The 14,890-nt window shown below is 59.7% G+C and overlaps 1 protein-coding gene across 1 annotated transcript in view; it reads right to left on the bottom strand.

Annotated features, from left to right (window-relative positions):
- PDE6B (phosphodiesterase 6B) overlaps positions 1 to 14,890 on the bottom strand; it is a gene marked incomplete at both ends in the record, with an annotated part of 28,419 nt that overhangs the window by 148 nt on the left and 13,381 nt on the right. Inside the window, 18 exons of the mRNA XM_082611612.1 lie at positions 755 to 911; positions 2,070 to 2,153; positions 3,551 to 3,625; positions 3,941 to 4,004; positions 4,536 to 4,643; positions 4,886 to 4,986; positions 5,400 to 5,487; positions 5,721 to 5,830; positions 6,151 to 6,258; positions 7,406 to 7,552; positions 8,073 to 8,138; positions 8,533 to 8,676; positions 8,865 to 9,014; positions 9,716 to 9,763; positions 9,934 to 10,000; positions 10,796 to 10,860; positions 11,748 to 11,822; positions 11,914 to 12,054. Coding sequence (XP_082467738.1) covers positions 755 to 911; positions 2,070 to 2,153; positions 3,551 to 3,625; positions 3,941 to 4,004; positions 4,536 to 4,643; positions 4,886 to 4,986; positions 5,400 to 5,487; positions 5,721 to 5,830; positions 6,151 to 6,258; positions 7,406 to 7,552; positions 8,073 to 8,138; positions 8,533 to 8,676; positions 8,865 to 9,014; positions 9,716 to 9,763; positions 9,934 to 10,000; positions 10,796 to 10,860; positions 11,748 to 11,822; positions 11,914 to 12,054 — 1,798 coding nt within the window. The remainder of the gene's footprint in view (positions 1 to 754; positions 912 to 2,069; positions 2,154 to 3,550; positions 3,626 to 3,940; positions 4,005 to 4,535; positions 4,644 to 4,885; positions 4,987 to 5,399; positions 5,488 to 5,720; positions 5,831 to 6,150; positions 6,259 to 7,405; positions 7,553 to 8,072; positions 8,139 to 8,532; positions 8,677 to 8,864; positions 9,015 to 9,715; positions 9,764 to 9,933; positions 10,001 to 10,795; positions 10,861 to 11,747; positions 11,823 to 11,913; positions 12,055 to 14,890) is intronic.

Below are 14,890 nucleotides of genomic sequence, written 5' to 3'. Positions count from 1 at the left end.
TGGCCTGGTTGGCCTAAGCCGATCAGCCCAGCAGTTCCTAGTTTAGCCCTTGGTGACGCTCCAGCCTGGGCCTCTGAAGCTGGCTTGTTTCTATTGGTTCCCTCCCCTGCGGGACGTTTCAGGGAATGGCGACAAAAGTTCCAGAGCACAAGCAAGCAAAAAACAAGGCAACAGCTCACAGGTTCTGATTTGGGGGGCGTGCTGAGCGGTTACAACAGAACCACGTTCCCGCAGTGCAGGGTGAAGGTGAACAAGTGACCTGCACGCAGCGCAGGGAAAGACCCCACGCACACTGACTCCTAGCTCGCGTCCTGTCGTCTTCTGTGGGTCTGCTGTTTATCTCTGAGGCTGGCGTGGGAGCGTAGGTAGAGTTTCTGAGCTCCTTAAGGGCACTGGTGATTGATCATGGGACAGAGGAGCTGTTAAGAGTTCACGGTGTTTCAGCGGGGCTTTCCTCCCCTTTATAGAGGCAGTAACACTCAGTTACTTCCCTCCTGAGTTCCCGGCTAGGACCCCGAGCGCGCCCTTGCAGCCCGTGCTCGTTAGCTACACTGAATCAGCAGGGCTGTTCCTGTGGGATGGGCCTCCCCACGTGGCCGCCTGTGCCCTGTGCAGCCAGGAGCCCTGGAGCGCTGACCACAGGACTTCCTGAAGCCTGGCTTTTCTCCAGATTGAACTCTGTTGCCTCATGCCCGCCCCCCGCAGGCCGGGCCCAGCTGTGTGGTCCTGGTGGCGGCAGGGGTGGAGCGCAGACCTTTCTTGGCCGCCGTCCTCTCCGCCTCCTTCCTCTGCTCCTCCTCCAGGGCCTTCACCTTCTCCTCGTGCTCGTCGGCCAGGGTCTTCCACTCCTTCCTGTTGTTCTGCAGCCGGTCGAACATGGGCAGGATCTCCTCGTGGAAGCGGGAGAACTCCTGGAAAGGGAACCGAGAAGTCGGGCCACACCCCCAGCGGCTCCTGGGCAGGCTGGGCTGGGCTGGGCTGGGGCATGGAGGTGCCACGTTCCCAGCAGAGGCCTGAAAAGGGAGAAGGACTTGGGGGTTTGTGTCCTTGAGGTTAGAACAGGAGCTGCGGGGCGAGGTCCCCAAGAATAGAGTAGAAAACATCAAAGCAGAAGGGACTTTCCCCCGGCAGGGGGGCTGGGAAGGCGGGCCAGACGTGCAGGTCTTGGGGCTCCTCCACCCTCTCTCATACACACGTCGTACGTCACACAGAGCCTGTGCTCACCCAGGAACACGTGTGAACGCCCACAGGCTGTGCGGGTGGATGCAGGCGGGGAAGGCAGTGGGAGGGGAGTGCCTGGTGGTCCCAGGCAGTGACCACCTCAGGACCAGCATGTGCACCCTGGTCCCGCCTCCCTCCCCAGCACTGACAGCCCCCCACCTTGGTGGGGGCAGAAAAGGGAGCTGGTGTTTCAGTAAAGGGAAGCATGAGACCTCGGGGGCTGGGGTGGGGAGTGGGGCAGGAGGGACGTCACTCAACCTGAAAACCTCCTCGGAGTGTGGGGTCTGCCCCCCCCCAAGACGGGCGGGACCTGTGATGTCGTGGTGTGTGTCACTCGGGAGGGCTCTGCCCCCTCACTCCCTTGCCAGTCCCCGGAGCTGATGTCACAGCACCTGCCCCAGCTCCTTGGCATGCGTCCCACTGTCACTCGGCTGTGCCCGGGTGTTTGCTGGGCTGCGTGCACCCAGCTGGCGACAGTGGACCACCCTCCTCCTCCCAGGGTTCAGACACCGAACAAATGCACTGCACATATACTGCAGTCAGTGCCCTGAAAACAGTGTGCAGGCCCTGGGCGGGGGTGCCTTAAATGGGGTTCGGGAAGGGACGTTTGAGGTACGACCTCGAGGTGAGCAGGAGGACATTCTGGGAGGGAGAAATTGGGGGGCGGAGAGCTCATGGTGCTGCTGAGGAACTGATGGGGAGGGGACCCCCTTAGGGTGACACTGAGGATTTTGATTCTAAGTGCAGATTCAAGGGGGATGGGAGCCACCATCCCCTCCGCCCCCCCCCATGCCCACCCCCCTCCCCTCCCCTGCAAACCCAGCCAGGCCCTGGGCCACCCTGCTCACCTTGTACACGAACGTGCACACAAAGTCAATGAAGCCGACCTGCAGTTTGGGGAGCTCGGCTGCCTTGTTCCGGTCCATCATCGGCTTGTGGGGGAGCAGGGACACGGTGAGGCACCTGGTGGCAGGCATGCCTGACACCTCCCCAACCCCCCAGGACTCAGCCCCACCCTAGCTCGATGAAATTGTCCACGGAGACAAGAGTGAGCAGCGCCCTGGGGATGAGCTGGCCTTGGAAGGGAAAGCCAGGACGCCCCTTCCCTTCCGAGGCACCGTCCCATTCTGGGGAGCTGCCCTAGGCAGCGCTGGGCTCAGGCCACGTCAGCCAGGGGTGGAGCGCGGAGCCCCTTCCTCCAGCTTCCCCCACCTTGAGCTATCCATGGTGCTGACCCAAGGCCTGGCCCGTGACTCCCAAGGGGGCAAACCCCGGATGCTCTTGAAGGAGCTGTCCTTGGTGTCCAGACTCTGGACCCTCTCCCCCGCCCCCACCCCCCCACCCCCGGTTGCCTCCTGGCAGGCTGTTCCCCGGAGTTTCCCTCTGTCTGGAGCTCGGCGTGCTGGAGTGAGCCATGCAGGACCCTAGAGGCCTGGCCCGGAGGAGACAGACAGGATGCCTGCCCTTCCCCTAAGAGACTTTGCTGGTTGGTCAGGGCACCCTTTCCTGCAGTCTGCGCCTGGCCCCAGAGCCTTCCCAGCCCGGTGCTCAGAGAGCTCTTCAGTAGCTGGAGTTGGCTTGTGAGACAAAATCTCTCTCCATCTCTTCTGCCCATTGTTGGGTAATGCTCGTGTCCTTGTCCCCATGCAGGTGCCACTTCGGTCTAACAACAGATTCCTGACCCCCACATTGCTGAGCTGAAGATCCCAGCATCGTTATGGCCCTGAAGGCAGACTAAGTTCTAGTCACGCCCAGACTGGCCTCCCTCCCTCACCTCCGCCCCTGTGAGGCCCGGTGACCGTGGCGCACAGGTCCAAGCCCCAGGTCCTTCCAATACTGGACAGCCCTACCCTGCACACCACTCCAGCCCTCCCCCCACCGCTCCCCGCCTCCTCTCCCCCTCCTCCCTGCAGCCTCAGCCACATCCGGGGTGAGCCCTGGACTCTAGCCACCAGCTCTCTCCCCATGGGCCAGGCCTACCCTGCCCTGGGCCTTCCTGGAGCAGCTCACGGCCAGGCAGGGGCTCACTGCAGAGCTGCCTGGGCCCATGGAGGCTTTCGGTTATGAGCCACAGTCTGGCTCTGCAGCTTCGGCAACGGCTTTCCATCACTGCAGGGCATCACAGTTTTACCCAATCCCTGTCTTTTCCACAATTTACCCAGATTCGGTCCCAGCTAAATTCTCACCAGACTCATGTCACATGACCCCACAAAGTGAGAGTTAGGTCCCAGAACCCCAGAACCCCCAGGGGTCCCTTGTGTGGAGCAAGCCAGGCCTGAGGCTCCCAAGCACTGTGATGGGTAAGGAGGATTCTGGAAGCAACACTCACGATGGGCTGCTGATCCAGAACCGTCCTCTCCAGGTCCCCTTGTTCCCAGAACTCAGCTGCCACCAGCAGAGCGACCTGAAAGGCACACAGAAGGCAGGCATGCTGTGGATTCAGTGCTTGGTCAGATATTGTCCTGAGATCCTGTCAGGTTGGCCAGTGCCCTTGGTCTTCTGCACCCCAGACTCTGGTGTCCCTACCATTCAGGTTGGGCCTGGCACACAGGAGTGCGGCAGCCCGTTCCACCATGGCGGCACTGGCTGGGCCCCAGAGCTGGGCAGCAGCCCTCGGCACTGCTTGCAGATGAATGGGTCTGTTCCCGCATCCCAGGCTCCACCTAGACGCAACCCCGTGAGGACGGGCAAGCCGTCTGGGGCCCCGCATGACTCTGACCTTGCTCTGGACTTCCCAGGGCTTGGTGATGGCAGACAGGTCACACGCCGTCATCATCATGGCCCTGTGGGCAGACGGAGCTCCAGGCACATCCACACTGGCCTCCCTTCTTCCCCTCCACCTCTGCAAGGCCCGGTGACCGTGGGGGCACATGTCCAAGCCCCAGTGTCCTTCTGGCAGTGGACGGTCCTACCCTGCACACCGCTCTAGCCCTCCCCCCACACTCCCTGTCTCCTCGCCCCTCTCCCTAGGCAGCCAGGGACTACAACGAAGGTCAGCAAGTGCTTCTTGGGGACCAGTGATTTACACATACTTCCTAATTGGGCCTCTGGGACAGGCCTGGGGCTGGATGTAGTTCTGAATGTCCACTTTGCAGGCGAAGGGATGGAGGCTCATGAAGCGAGCATGCTATTTAATTGTGCACATGGCCTGTCCAACCCCAAGTCCTGCAGCTGCTCCCCTGCAAGGAGAGCGGGCAAGGCGAAGCGTTTGCGTGAGGCGTTGAAGCTGTCGAGAAGTGAGCTGTTCTTGCTCTGGAGCGTTGGGGGCCCTGGGGCTCCTAGTCCTTCAGGGGGAGATGTTGCCCTGCACTCACATGACTATCTCCTTCCGTGTCGTCTCCAGGGAGAGGTACTCCACCCAGCTCTTCCTGTCCTCGTAGTTCTGGGACTCATCCACAATCTTCTGGAACATCGTCCTCTTCCTGAACCCCAAGGACAAAGGGAGGGAGTCGACCCCCGCCCCCTCACGCCACGCAGGACCACACGTCCTCCTTGATCTTAACCCCACCCGCCCTTCCAGGAGAGGAACCAAGGTGGGGAGTGCAGGCTTTGTGGGGCCCCGGGGCGGGTTGTCTGCCTGGAGCCCCAGGTGCCCCCCAGCCAGGCTCCCTCCCCATGGGGCCTCCTGGTGGTCTCCACGAGGCGGGTGGGTGGCGGTACCCACTTGAAGTAGAGCGCCAGGTCTGTGGCGATGATGGCGATGTCCATGAGGTGGATCACATGCTCGTGCTGCCGCCGGTTCAGGTTCTGATAGATGTTCAGGGTCTGCGGGCGGGGCTCTGGTCACAGGTGCGTCCCCCACACACCCCGCCCGTTCCCCTCCCCCACCCCTCCTGGAGGTCATCCCTCTGTCCTTCTTGGCATTGCTGGCCAGCTTCTACCCAAGGGTCATGGGCCCCAGACCCAGGTGGCCACACATTGCACCGGGAGGCCCCAAACCCCCTTCTCCCCCCCAACACTCTGGGGACCTGAGCCCACTCCACCCCCAGTGAGGGCATTTCCAAACTGGAATCACCAGGCCCGTCCCATCACCCCCATCGCCACCACCACAAAGCCTGCCTCCCTTCTCCAGCACCAGAGCTGTGTGGTGTGTGGATGCTGGCAGTGGAGTTCCAGGGGTGCAAGCGAAGGTCAGTCGGCCAGGAAATACAGCAAGAGAGTAAAGGGAGGGCACGCACCTCCTCAGAGAGCAGGAACTTCCCGAACTCCAGGTGGTGTCGTTCCAAAATCGAGGAGCCATGGAGCTTGGCTAAAGGGTTCTGGGATCTGTTACAGAGGTTTAATTAAAAACAAGCAGTGGTCAGAAGCCCCAGAGCACTCTGTTTGCCCCCAGCTCCCCCCATGAGGAAGGGGCGCCCCTGTGGGTGAGGCAGGCCCTCAGAGGCCAGCGCTTTCCCCAGCTGCTCTGCTGGGAGGCGAGCTCTCCGCAGCACCCTCCCCAGGGACGCTGTGGCTGACTCCTGTGCACAGCCACATGGGCGACCCAGGAGCGCGCCTACTTCATCTGGTACAGGTTGTTGGTGCCCCGGTGGTCGATGTCGTGGCACAGGCCGGCGGTCACCATGGCGAAGGCCTCCAGGTCCGTGTAGTAGCTCTTCAGTTTGCCCGTCTGCAGAGACAGGGGCCCACGATCCTGCAGCCCGGTCAGCACCCTCGCCCGCCCTTGCTTCCCTGCTCTGCTGGGTGAGGGTGGCGGGGTGGGAGGCGGGGAGCTGGGCCCGACCCCACTGCCCCTTCCCAGCTCAGGTGCTCTCCATCCACTTCCCGGGCTGGGGGTGTGGGCCAGTCAGAGGGGCCTCTGCCCTTGAAGGACCCCACCTCCCACATGGAAGAGCCGCCACCTAGGGTGCTGCCCTTGGAACCGGGAGGGTCTTCACCACCCTGATCAGAAGGGTGAGCCCTCTCCCCACCCCTGCCGCACCTACGCACCATGAGAAGCGTGAACATCGTCTGGGCCACGTTGAAGCCGTGGCGCCAGTTGTGGTAGGTGATTCTCCGGTACCCCTTGCTCACGGAGAACAGGAACCGCACCAAGACCTGAGGGAGGCGGAGACATGGGCTCCAGGCACCGAGCGCCCAGTCCCACCGTCGCTCTCCCAGCTGACAGCTGTGGGAAAGGCCCACGTCCCGTCCCCGCCCCACCACTGGCCTTTCGTGGGTGGCACCTGCGGGGTGCACCAGGGGTGGCAGGCAGCCAGAGGGGCGGAGCCAAAGCCAAGAGCAGCTCCGGAGTTCACAGGGTGTCTGAGGCCTCCATCCTATTGCCAAGCCCCAGACTGGGACAAGAACCCCAGGAGAGGGGGCTGGGATATTTCAGAAGACAAGGTCCATTTCAGCCATGGGTATCAGAATGGGGCAGGATGTGCCCAGTGATGGGGGAAAGGGGATGGTGGCTGAAGGTCCAGAGGCCGAGGGGTGGCAGGAGGGTGAGCAGTTATCTCTGGACGATAGAACATGGGCCCAAGGGAGCCTCTCATTGCTTCCACTGTGGTTTTTAGGGCCAGAAATTATTTGGAATTTTTTTATTCTGTTAATACTTTCTACAGTTTATTTCTTTTGTGTTTTCCCTTTGTTTTTTGTACAGTGTCTTTAGAAAATGCCAGCCTGCTACACTTGTTCTCCAGGGCATAGAGAAAGACGGTTCCCTCACTTGGCCTTGGGGAAGCAGATGCTCCCTGAGGTGTGAAGGTGGAGGCAGGGCAGAAGCTGGAAAACCACAGGGAAGCAGCACAGCTGGGAAGGCTGTGCCCCCCTCCCTGGGACAGTCTCTGAGGGGCTCTCTGTGCTCACACCTAGAGGGTACTGTGTGCTTTCTGCACAGGTGCTGGGCTGCTTCTGTCTCCTCTTCCCCCAAAACCAAACACCCACTGCTGCCCAGTGAGGCACTTGATCAAACTGCCTGGAGTACCTGTGTAACAAACTTCCCATCCAGCCATCCATCTATCCATCCAGCCAGCCACCCATCCATCCATCCATCCAGCCACCCATCCATCCATCCAGCCAGCCATCCAGCCAGCCAGCCAGCCAGCCAGTCATGTATTCTAGGCACACTTGCCCCATATATTTTGCTGGCCTGCACTGTCCATTCTGTAATAAACATGTTTGCCCCCAGACTTCCTGCGGGACCTGGGACCCCTGACCACCTCTCCCAGAACTGGGACCCTGATCATGAATGACCCCTCACCTCCTGGGGGATCTGGAACTTTCGAACCACTCCCAGCTCGTAGTACATCTGGATGCCGCATTTGACCAGCTCCAGCTCCGTGCACTCCAGATCAGAGAAGTGGAACTCATAGATATCAAACTTGGTGGGCCCCGGCAGCTCTTGCTTCTGTGGGAAGGATGGTGGGGCTGAAGGGGGCAGACCCACCGAAGCCCCGCCTGTTCCTCATCTTTTCTCCTCTCAGGACACTCTGTCCAGCATCAGTCACCTCAGGTGTCCGGTACCATCAAGCCAGTAGCCTGGGGCACTCACATCCCCTCCCAGCTCAGCCCCCTTCCTCTCCCCTTCTCCCACCTGGGGCACAAAAACAAGAACTTGCCAGCTGGGCAGACATGGTAATGTTGTCAGGGAAACAAACACAGAGATAAGTACATACACAGGCACACGCAGAGAGAGACAAGGACACGTGAATATACAGGCACACTGACGGACACACAGACACACATGCACTGACACGGGCACACACGATGCGCAGGAACGTGGATGCGTATCAGCGGCAAACATCACAAGCCCACGCTCTGTGCCCAAGCTCACTCTGGCCTCCTGGGAATGGAGGCATTGCCCACCACCCCCACCCCACCCTCAGGCCTGCCCAGTCTCCACCTGCGGGCGGGAGTCAGGTTCTGACCAAGATTTTCGCCAGTTCGTCCTCCTCGCATTCGTCGGGCTCCTTCCCGAGGCGCTCTCTTGTTGGCTAGGACAGAGAACGTGTGCTATGAGACAGAGCGACAGTGTCAGCTACACCCCTCGTGACTGTGGGACAAAGTGACACTGGGCACAAAAGAACAGCGGGAGCCTCCAGAAGCCCCAGCTGGGGCCTCCAACTTCAGAGGCGGTGACGATGAGAGCCCAGCGGGCTCTTGGTTCCTGCACGTCCCCGCCTCTCCACGCCTGTCAAAGCTCTCCACTCAGACGATGATGGTGGAAGCCTTGCACTGCACGACCAGAAGGGCTGTGGTCACTGCCTGCTCACAGCTGAGGGCCTGGGGCCCAGGGAAGGGCTGCCCTGGCCACGCGCAGCGAGTGGGACTGCAGGTTGTGCCTTCGCTCCTGGGATGCCCCGCCTCCCCACGGGAGCACCGACGTACCAGGATCAACTGGATTTCGTCCTTGTCGCATCTCACGTGGTACAGAACCATGTCCTGGGCGATGTCCTTGCGGTTCTCCAGCTTGTTCATCTTGTCGTAGGTGTCGGTGTTCAGCACCGACCAGCCCAGGAACTGCGTGAGAGACTGCAGGAGCGCGTCACCCACCACGGGCGCCCCCCAGTGCACAGGGAGCTCCCAGTGGGCCAGCCTCCAGCCCCGGGATGGGACCTCACAGCTCCTCCCGGGTTCACGTGCCAGCTCAGGGCCCGGAGCAGACGGTGTCCCCACCACACAGGCGTCGTCGCTGGAGCCCAGTGGTGACAGGTGCTTACCTCCATCAGGACTTCATCCTGCTCATCGAAGGGCTTCCCGTCTTTCCTGTTGTAAAACGTTGCAACCCCCACAATCTCCTCCTTCTTGTTGACGATGGGCATGGAGAGGACGTTCTTGATGACCCACCCAGAGTCGTCCAGAGGCCCTTCCTGCAGGGAGAGGCGTCTGGAACTGACCGCTGCCCTGGGTCTGGCCCTGGCCCAGGCCCGGCTTGTCAGCCAGGGAGTGTGAACCTCGCTTCTTCGGCCCTCAGACTGCGGAGACTGGGTCACTGTTCCTGTCTGTTGGCCCCCAAGGGTGCGTGTTGTGACTTCTCCCCGGAGGAGAAGGGAGGCCTTGTCCACAGGGGCGGCCTCACTGTGTGAGTGCTGTGGTCGCACAGGGTCCCACTCTTGGAAGGCCCCCCGCTTGATTGAATGCCCTGCTGCCAAGTTCCTAATAATTGTTGAGCAAGGGGCCTAGCACTCCCATCCCAGTGGGCCTTACAGTGGGTCCTAGCTCACATCCCACTGATGCCTGGCCAGTGAAATACGGACCCTGGCCAGTTCCTGGAGGAGGCCCCGAGAGACAAAGCCCATCTCCACTGGTCCACTTGACCTAGGCCTACTTCAGAAAAGAGCCCACCCTGGTCATGTGTCCCCACATGGAGCAGACGTGAACCCTCGCCAGGCACAGCCGTGCCCAGCCAACACGCAGACCTGTGTGTACGGAACACGTGTTTGCTACCGTTAGCCTGTGAGACTTGAGGGTGTTCCTTAAACAGCAAAAACGAATTCAGTCCATCATTTCGGAATCACAATATCTTCTTTCCTAAGTACAATACACTTTCTATGAATGAACAGACAGATACCTGAAATTTGAACATTTCATCAGCCCGGGTATTCATAATGTTACAGATCTGAAAAAGGATCAGAAACACAGTTTCACTTGAAGCAGCCAAATATACAGTATGATTCTAAAATAGACTGTCCAAGCTGATGAGCTTCCAAGTAAGCAAAGCTAGGGCACACAGGCCGGTGGGAAGGGGTGGGGTGCCAGTGACCGAGTACAGGGCTCTGGGGGACTCACAAAGCCACTTTCTGCCACGTAGGTTGGAAGGCCACTGGCAAGGGCCCAGTGATCGGCAGGGGGTGAGCTGTGGGGAGAGAAGCAGAGGGTCAGAAGGACCAGACGCTCAGCTGTGTGTTCATGCTGATTCCCTTCTCTGAGCTCCAGGTGGGTTGTGGGAAGAAGGCAAGGGGGAGGCCAGGGGTGAGGTCTGGGGGTACCTGAGCTGCCTCATTCCTCCTTCTCTGCCCACCCTGAGGCCCCTTGCCCTACAGGGGGCCACATGCTTCATCCCTGCGGGCCTGGCCCTGGATCCCAGTCCCTGCATGGGACCTGCAGTGTGGGGTCCTGACAGGCTTATGGGGCCATGGACGTCACGTGGCCATGCAGCTGTAGAGCTGGCAATGGCCAGCTGCCACCTGCCAGTCTCTCTAGGCTGCCCTGACCTCCACCCGGCTCTGCTGCCTGCTGGGCTGGGTCCCCTCCTGTCCCGCCCCACTAGGTGTGCAGTGTTGGGCCTCCCCTTCTGGGGGCTCCACCTGCTGGGCTGGCTGGGTCAACCAAAACGAGACCCTGAGGGCCTCAAAGGCCAGTCGCTCCTGACAGAGCCGCCTGGACAGCTCATCTGATCCCCTGGACATCCACACCAACATCCGTGGGACTTCGGACCTCCTCAGGCCCCCACTCATTTCCTCCCAGACCAGTAAGTGGGCCTCCCTCCCCACCGCGTCCTGCCGCGCCCCCCAGCTCAGGGAGCACCAAGGTGTGCGGGGCCGAGCCAGGGGCCGTTGACTCCGCCGTGACAGGTCCTCAGGCCAATCCAGCCTGGGTCCGGGGTAGTCCTGCCCTTGGGTGATGCTTCTCATAAAACCCTGACACTTACGGGATGACCTTGATGTCTTCCTTGCCATGGAGGATGTAGTCGATGACTTTGTAGAAGACAATTTCCTGAGAAACAGACCACAGCAGGCGTGAGGGGCTTCCCGATGGGAACCCGTCACAACATATGCCCACATAATTGCACATAGGCACACAGGTGCACACGATGTACACACACGCCAACCGTCGTGGGACACATATTACACACTCTGGTTTACATTTGTCTTCCCTCCGTCTGTGTCCCACTCAAGCCCACGCAAAAACTGGGCCCTGTACTCCTACACACATATGCATGCAGCTGACCCAGGCCTGTACATCTGTGACACACACACACACACACACACACACACTCACTCACACTCACATAACTATGAGAAGCTGTGGTCACAGCCAGCCTTTGAGCAGAGACTCCCGCATGCACTTGGCACACAGAACCCATGGAATCCTCTGATGCCCTGTTATTATCCCCATTTCACAGGAGGGGAGACTGAGGCACGGCCAGGCTCTGAAGTATGACCCGGGCTGGACGCACAATAAGTGACAGAGATACCTGTCCATGTCCCTTCCCTGCTCACACACACCCACGAAGCCCCACTCAGGCAGATGTTACAATGATTTAAGAATAGGGCAGCAGGAGGTTAGGGTCAACCAGGACAGATGTTGGTCTTTACAACCAGGCTGACAGCCCTCGTCAGGAGACCAGGCCTGGCCCTCGGCCCCAAAGCACTGCAGGGCTGGCATCAGGGGAGATGGCCCCGGGGGCCTGACCTCTGCAGCGGTCAGATAGCTAGCGGGCCCACAGCCTCGTCCTCGGCCCCCACACACTTCCCCTAGCCCTCCTTCCCTCTCCCACCCTGGATCGGGCCGGGACAGACCCCTTCCCACCCTGGGGTTGAAGCCAGGAAATCCAGGGTGCACGGGCAGGGCCTGTCCCTCCCCCCAACCCCATGACTCACACGGCCGTCAGGTGTGCGTGGACCTGAGTACGGCTGGGCTTCCCCCATCAGCACAGGCCACACGTCAAAGAATTCCTGGGCAGAGGAGAGAAAGGAGTGAGTCACTGAGTCAGCAGCGGAGCTGGGCGAGGCTGGCCAGGAGGTCTTTGGGGCGCTGAGACCTCACCTTCTCCTTGGTCATGTCCAGGAGGCCCACTGAGTATCGGTCACAGTTCAGATAGGCCCGCACAGTGTAGAAGGCCTTGTGGAACTGCCTCTCGATGTCCGTAAGCTCCTCAAACACCTTGTTGGCTGACCACAGCAGCACCTGGGGAGTGACATACCTGTGGGTCGTGGCCACACCTGCCCACACCCGTCTGACCACAGCGACACCTGGGTGTGAGCTGTCACACCTGAGACACACACATTCACACATGCTCTGACCACGGGAGCCCTGGGGGACACTGATGACAGTGCCTCTCCCAACGGGGTGCCGGCACCCAGGCTTTGATCCAAGCACATGACACTCTGCTCCCTGCCTCAGGGGCCCTGCAAACCTTCTGGAAGGTAAAGTCTCCAGTCTTTGGCCACATCCCTGCCGCTCACTGCCTGGTGCTGGCATCTGGCTGGGTTAGTGAGTGAATGAGTGAAAACTGAAATCAATTGCCATGAGCTTGAAAGGCAAAGATCTGACCAGCCAGCCCTCCATAATTTAGCCTGTGAGAAGCTGGGGCTTGAGAACATGAATTCATTGTTTCCTGGATGTCAAGTGCTTTTGTGGTCTCTGCAAAGTGACTTGAGAGTGGCCCTGGCCAGACCCTGCCCCAGACATTGACGCCCAACTGGGCCCCAGGCTGCTGTCCAGGGCCACCCATCAGGCTCTCCTCCCCACCTCCTCAGCCACGGCCCACAGGCAGGTCCCTCTAGACCCCACCCTTTCACACTCACTCACCACCTCCGTGCCTTCTGACCTTTAATAAGGGCGTCCTGGTGCCCAGCCCCTCCTCCTCCACTGCAATTCTTCCTTGCCTGGCTCCCTTCCTGCCAGCCACCCTCAGGGCCCTCTGCAGCACCCGCACCCTTTGTTGTTACAGGTAGGGATGGGCACTGGAGACCCCACTTGCCTAGAGTCCTTTCACCAGGAGGCAGCCCACTGCCCATCTCGCTCTATTGGTAGAGGAGGCTTTCCCAGCAGCCCAGCCCCACCCGCTCTGTGCCCACTTCTCCCCATTGGTGGAGGAGGCTTTCCCAGCAGCCCGGCCCTGCCCCCTCCATGCCCACCTCTCCCCATTGGTGGAGGAGGCTTTCCCTGTGGCCTGGCCCCGCCACCTCTCTGCCCTGTGTCTGAATCGCACTCCCACTGTGACCTCAAAGCTCACTCTGACCAACCACAGGGCCTTTGCACAAGCTCTGTTCTCTGCCTTCACAGCCCTCAGCCCAGAACTTTCTCATCCTTGAGTCTCAGCCTAAAGTGGCTCAGGGAAGGCCCTCCTTGAGCACCTGTGGCACCAGATCCCCTGCAGCACCCCATCTCGTCCCCGGCCTCACAGATGTACAGTCTCATTGTCTCTGGACTCGACCACAAACTCCATGAGGTTGGGAGGCACAGCTTTTTCATGGCTAGAGCAGCACCTGGCCCCTGAGTGCTCAGCGTGCATTTGCAGAGTGCATGGGAGGCGGTGAGATTCGCTGTTCTAAGGATCTTTAATCCTCCCAGCATTCAGAGGGCAGAACCTCACTATTCCATTTTATAGGTGGGGAACCTGAGGTCTCGAAGTTACTTGACTTTCCCGAGGTCACAGAGCTGGGGAGCGGCAGATTGGCATCCTTACCCACTGCGTGTGGGGGGAAGGTAGAGAGTTCCGTGCCGGGTGCATTCATTTCCAGGCCATTAGCAGCAGGGGACTGAGGTGCTTAGTCACCAGGTGACAGAGGAAGGACATGCAGGGCAGTGGGTGTGGGTGACCATGGAGCCCCCCCCTCCCCCGACACACGTGGGAGACTCCTAGGTGGCAGACTCTCTTAGGCGACCCGTGTGCCAGTGTGAGCAAGTCTGTGAGTGTGGGTGTGTGTGAATGTGTGCATCTGAGTGTGAGTGTGTGTGAGTGTTAGTCACCTGTGCATCTATCCCACAGGTACTTGCTGAGCTATCCCTGGGTACCAGTCCTGGTTGGGACCAGAACCCATGTCACAGATGTCAGGGTGGGGGAGGTCAGGTGCTCAGGGATGTCCTGGACAGTTGAGCTCAGGGGTGAGGGTGTCTGGGCCACACACCTAATTTCTGAGCCATCTGAGTACTTCAGTCCCCAAACTCATCCCCTAGGAGGGGGACAGAGTGAGAAGGTGTCCCAGCACAGCCTCTAGGCGAGACCTTCCTCCACTCTCCACCCTGTCCCCTCCTTCTGTCCCGGCAGAGAGTGTCCTGTCTCCCCTGCCCTTCCAGTGCCCCAGTCAGACCAAGGACCAGTCCCCACGTTGGACCCTGCTCTGAAGCAGGTTCTAATATGGTCCCAAGGAAACGGGGGCTCAGCGGGCCAGGCAGCATGTCCACGGTGGTCTGAAGCCAGGCGCACGGGCCACCCCAGGCTTCTGCCCTTCCCCTTCTTCCTGTTTCCATTTTTAACTCTGAGTTGAGTCCAGGGTGCACCCTGAGTGAGGTGCAGGCATCTTCGGAGGCACCTGTAGCCACTGCCAGGTCAGGGTTTAGAGTTTTCCAGCCCCCAAGAAGGGGGCTTTCACTGCCAAGGGAGTGGGTTCAATCCCTGTTTGGGGAACTAAGATCTCACAACCCATGCGACCAAAAAATAAATAAATTAAATTAAAAATTAAGAAAATTACATTAAGGCAAAGGTAATAAATATGCAAACGCATTGCTTCCTCATTATTTCACTACAGTTCACTGTTATTCATACTCTTAAGGTTTCTGATGGTGGAAAGAAGGTCCACACTATGGCAAGTCTCTTCCCAACCTCGTGTCCAGTGACATCACGGTGGGAGCTGCAATGACAGAAACCAGCCTGCATTGCCCAGGGTGGAGAGGAGAGCCAGCCCCTCCTTGCTGTCTCCAGACTCGCATATGCTGACTTCCGAATGCTTCCACTTGTTCACAGATCAGGGGTGTGTGACAGCATTTGAGCCTGTATGCTCTCTCTGTAGCTCCTGAA

Source organism: Mesoplodon mirus (assembly GCF_964341445.2).
Source record: "Mesoplodon mirus genome assembly, chromosome: 2".
Lineage (NCBI taxonomy): Eukaryota > Metazoa > Chordata > Mammalia > Artiodactyla > Ziphiidae > Mesoplodon > Mesoplodon mirus.
The sequence above is the reverse complement of the archived record's forward strand: the minus strand, read 5'-3'. Positions and strand labels throughout refer to the sequence as shown.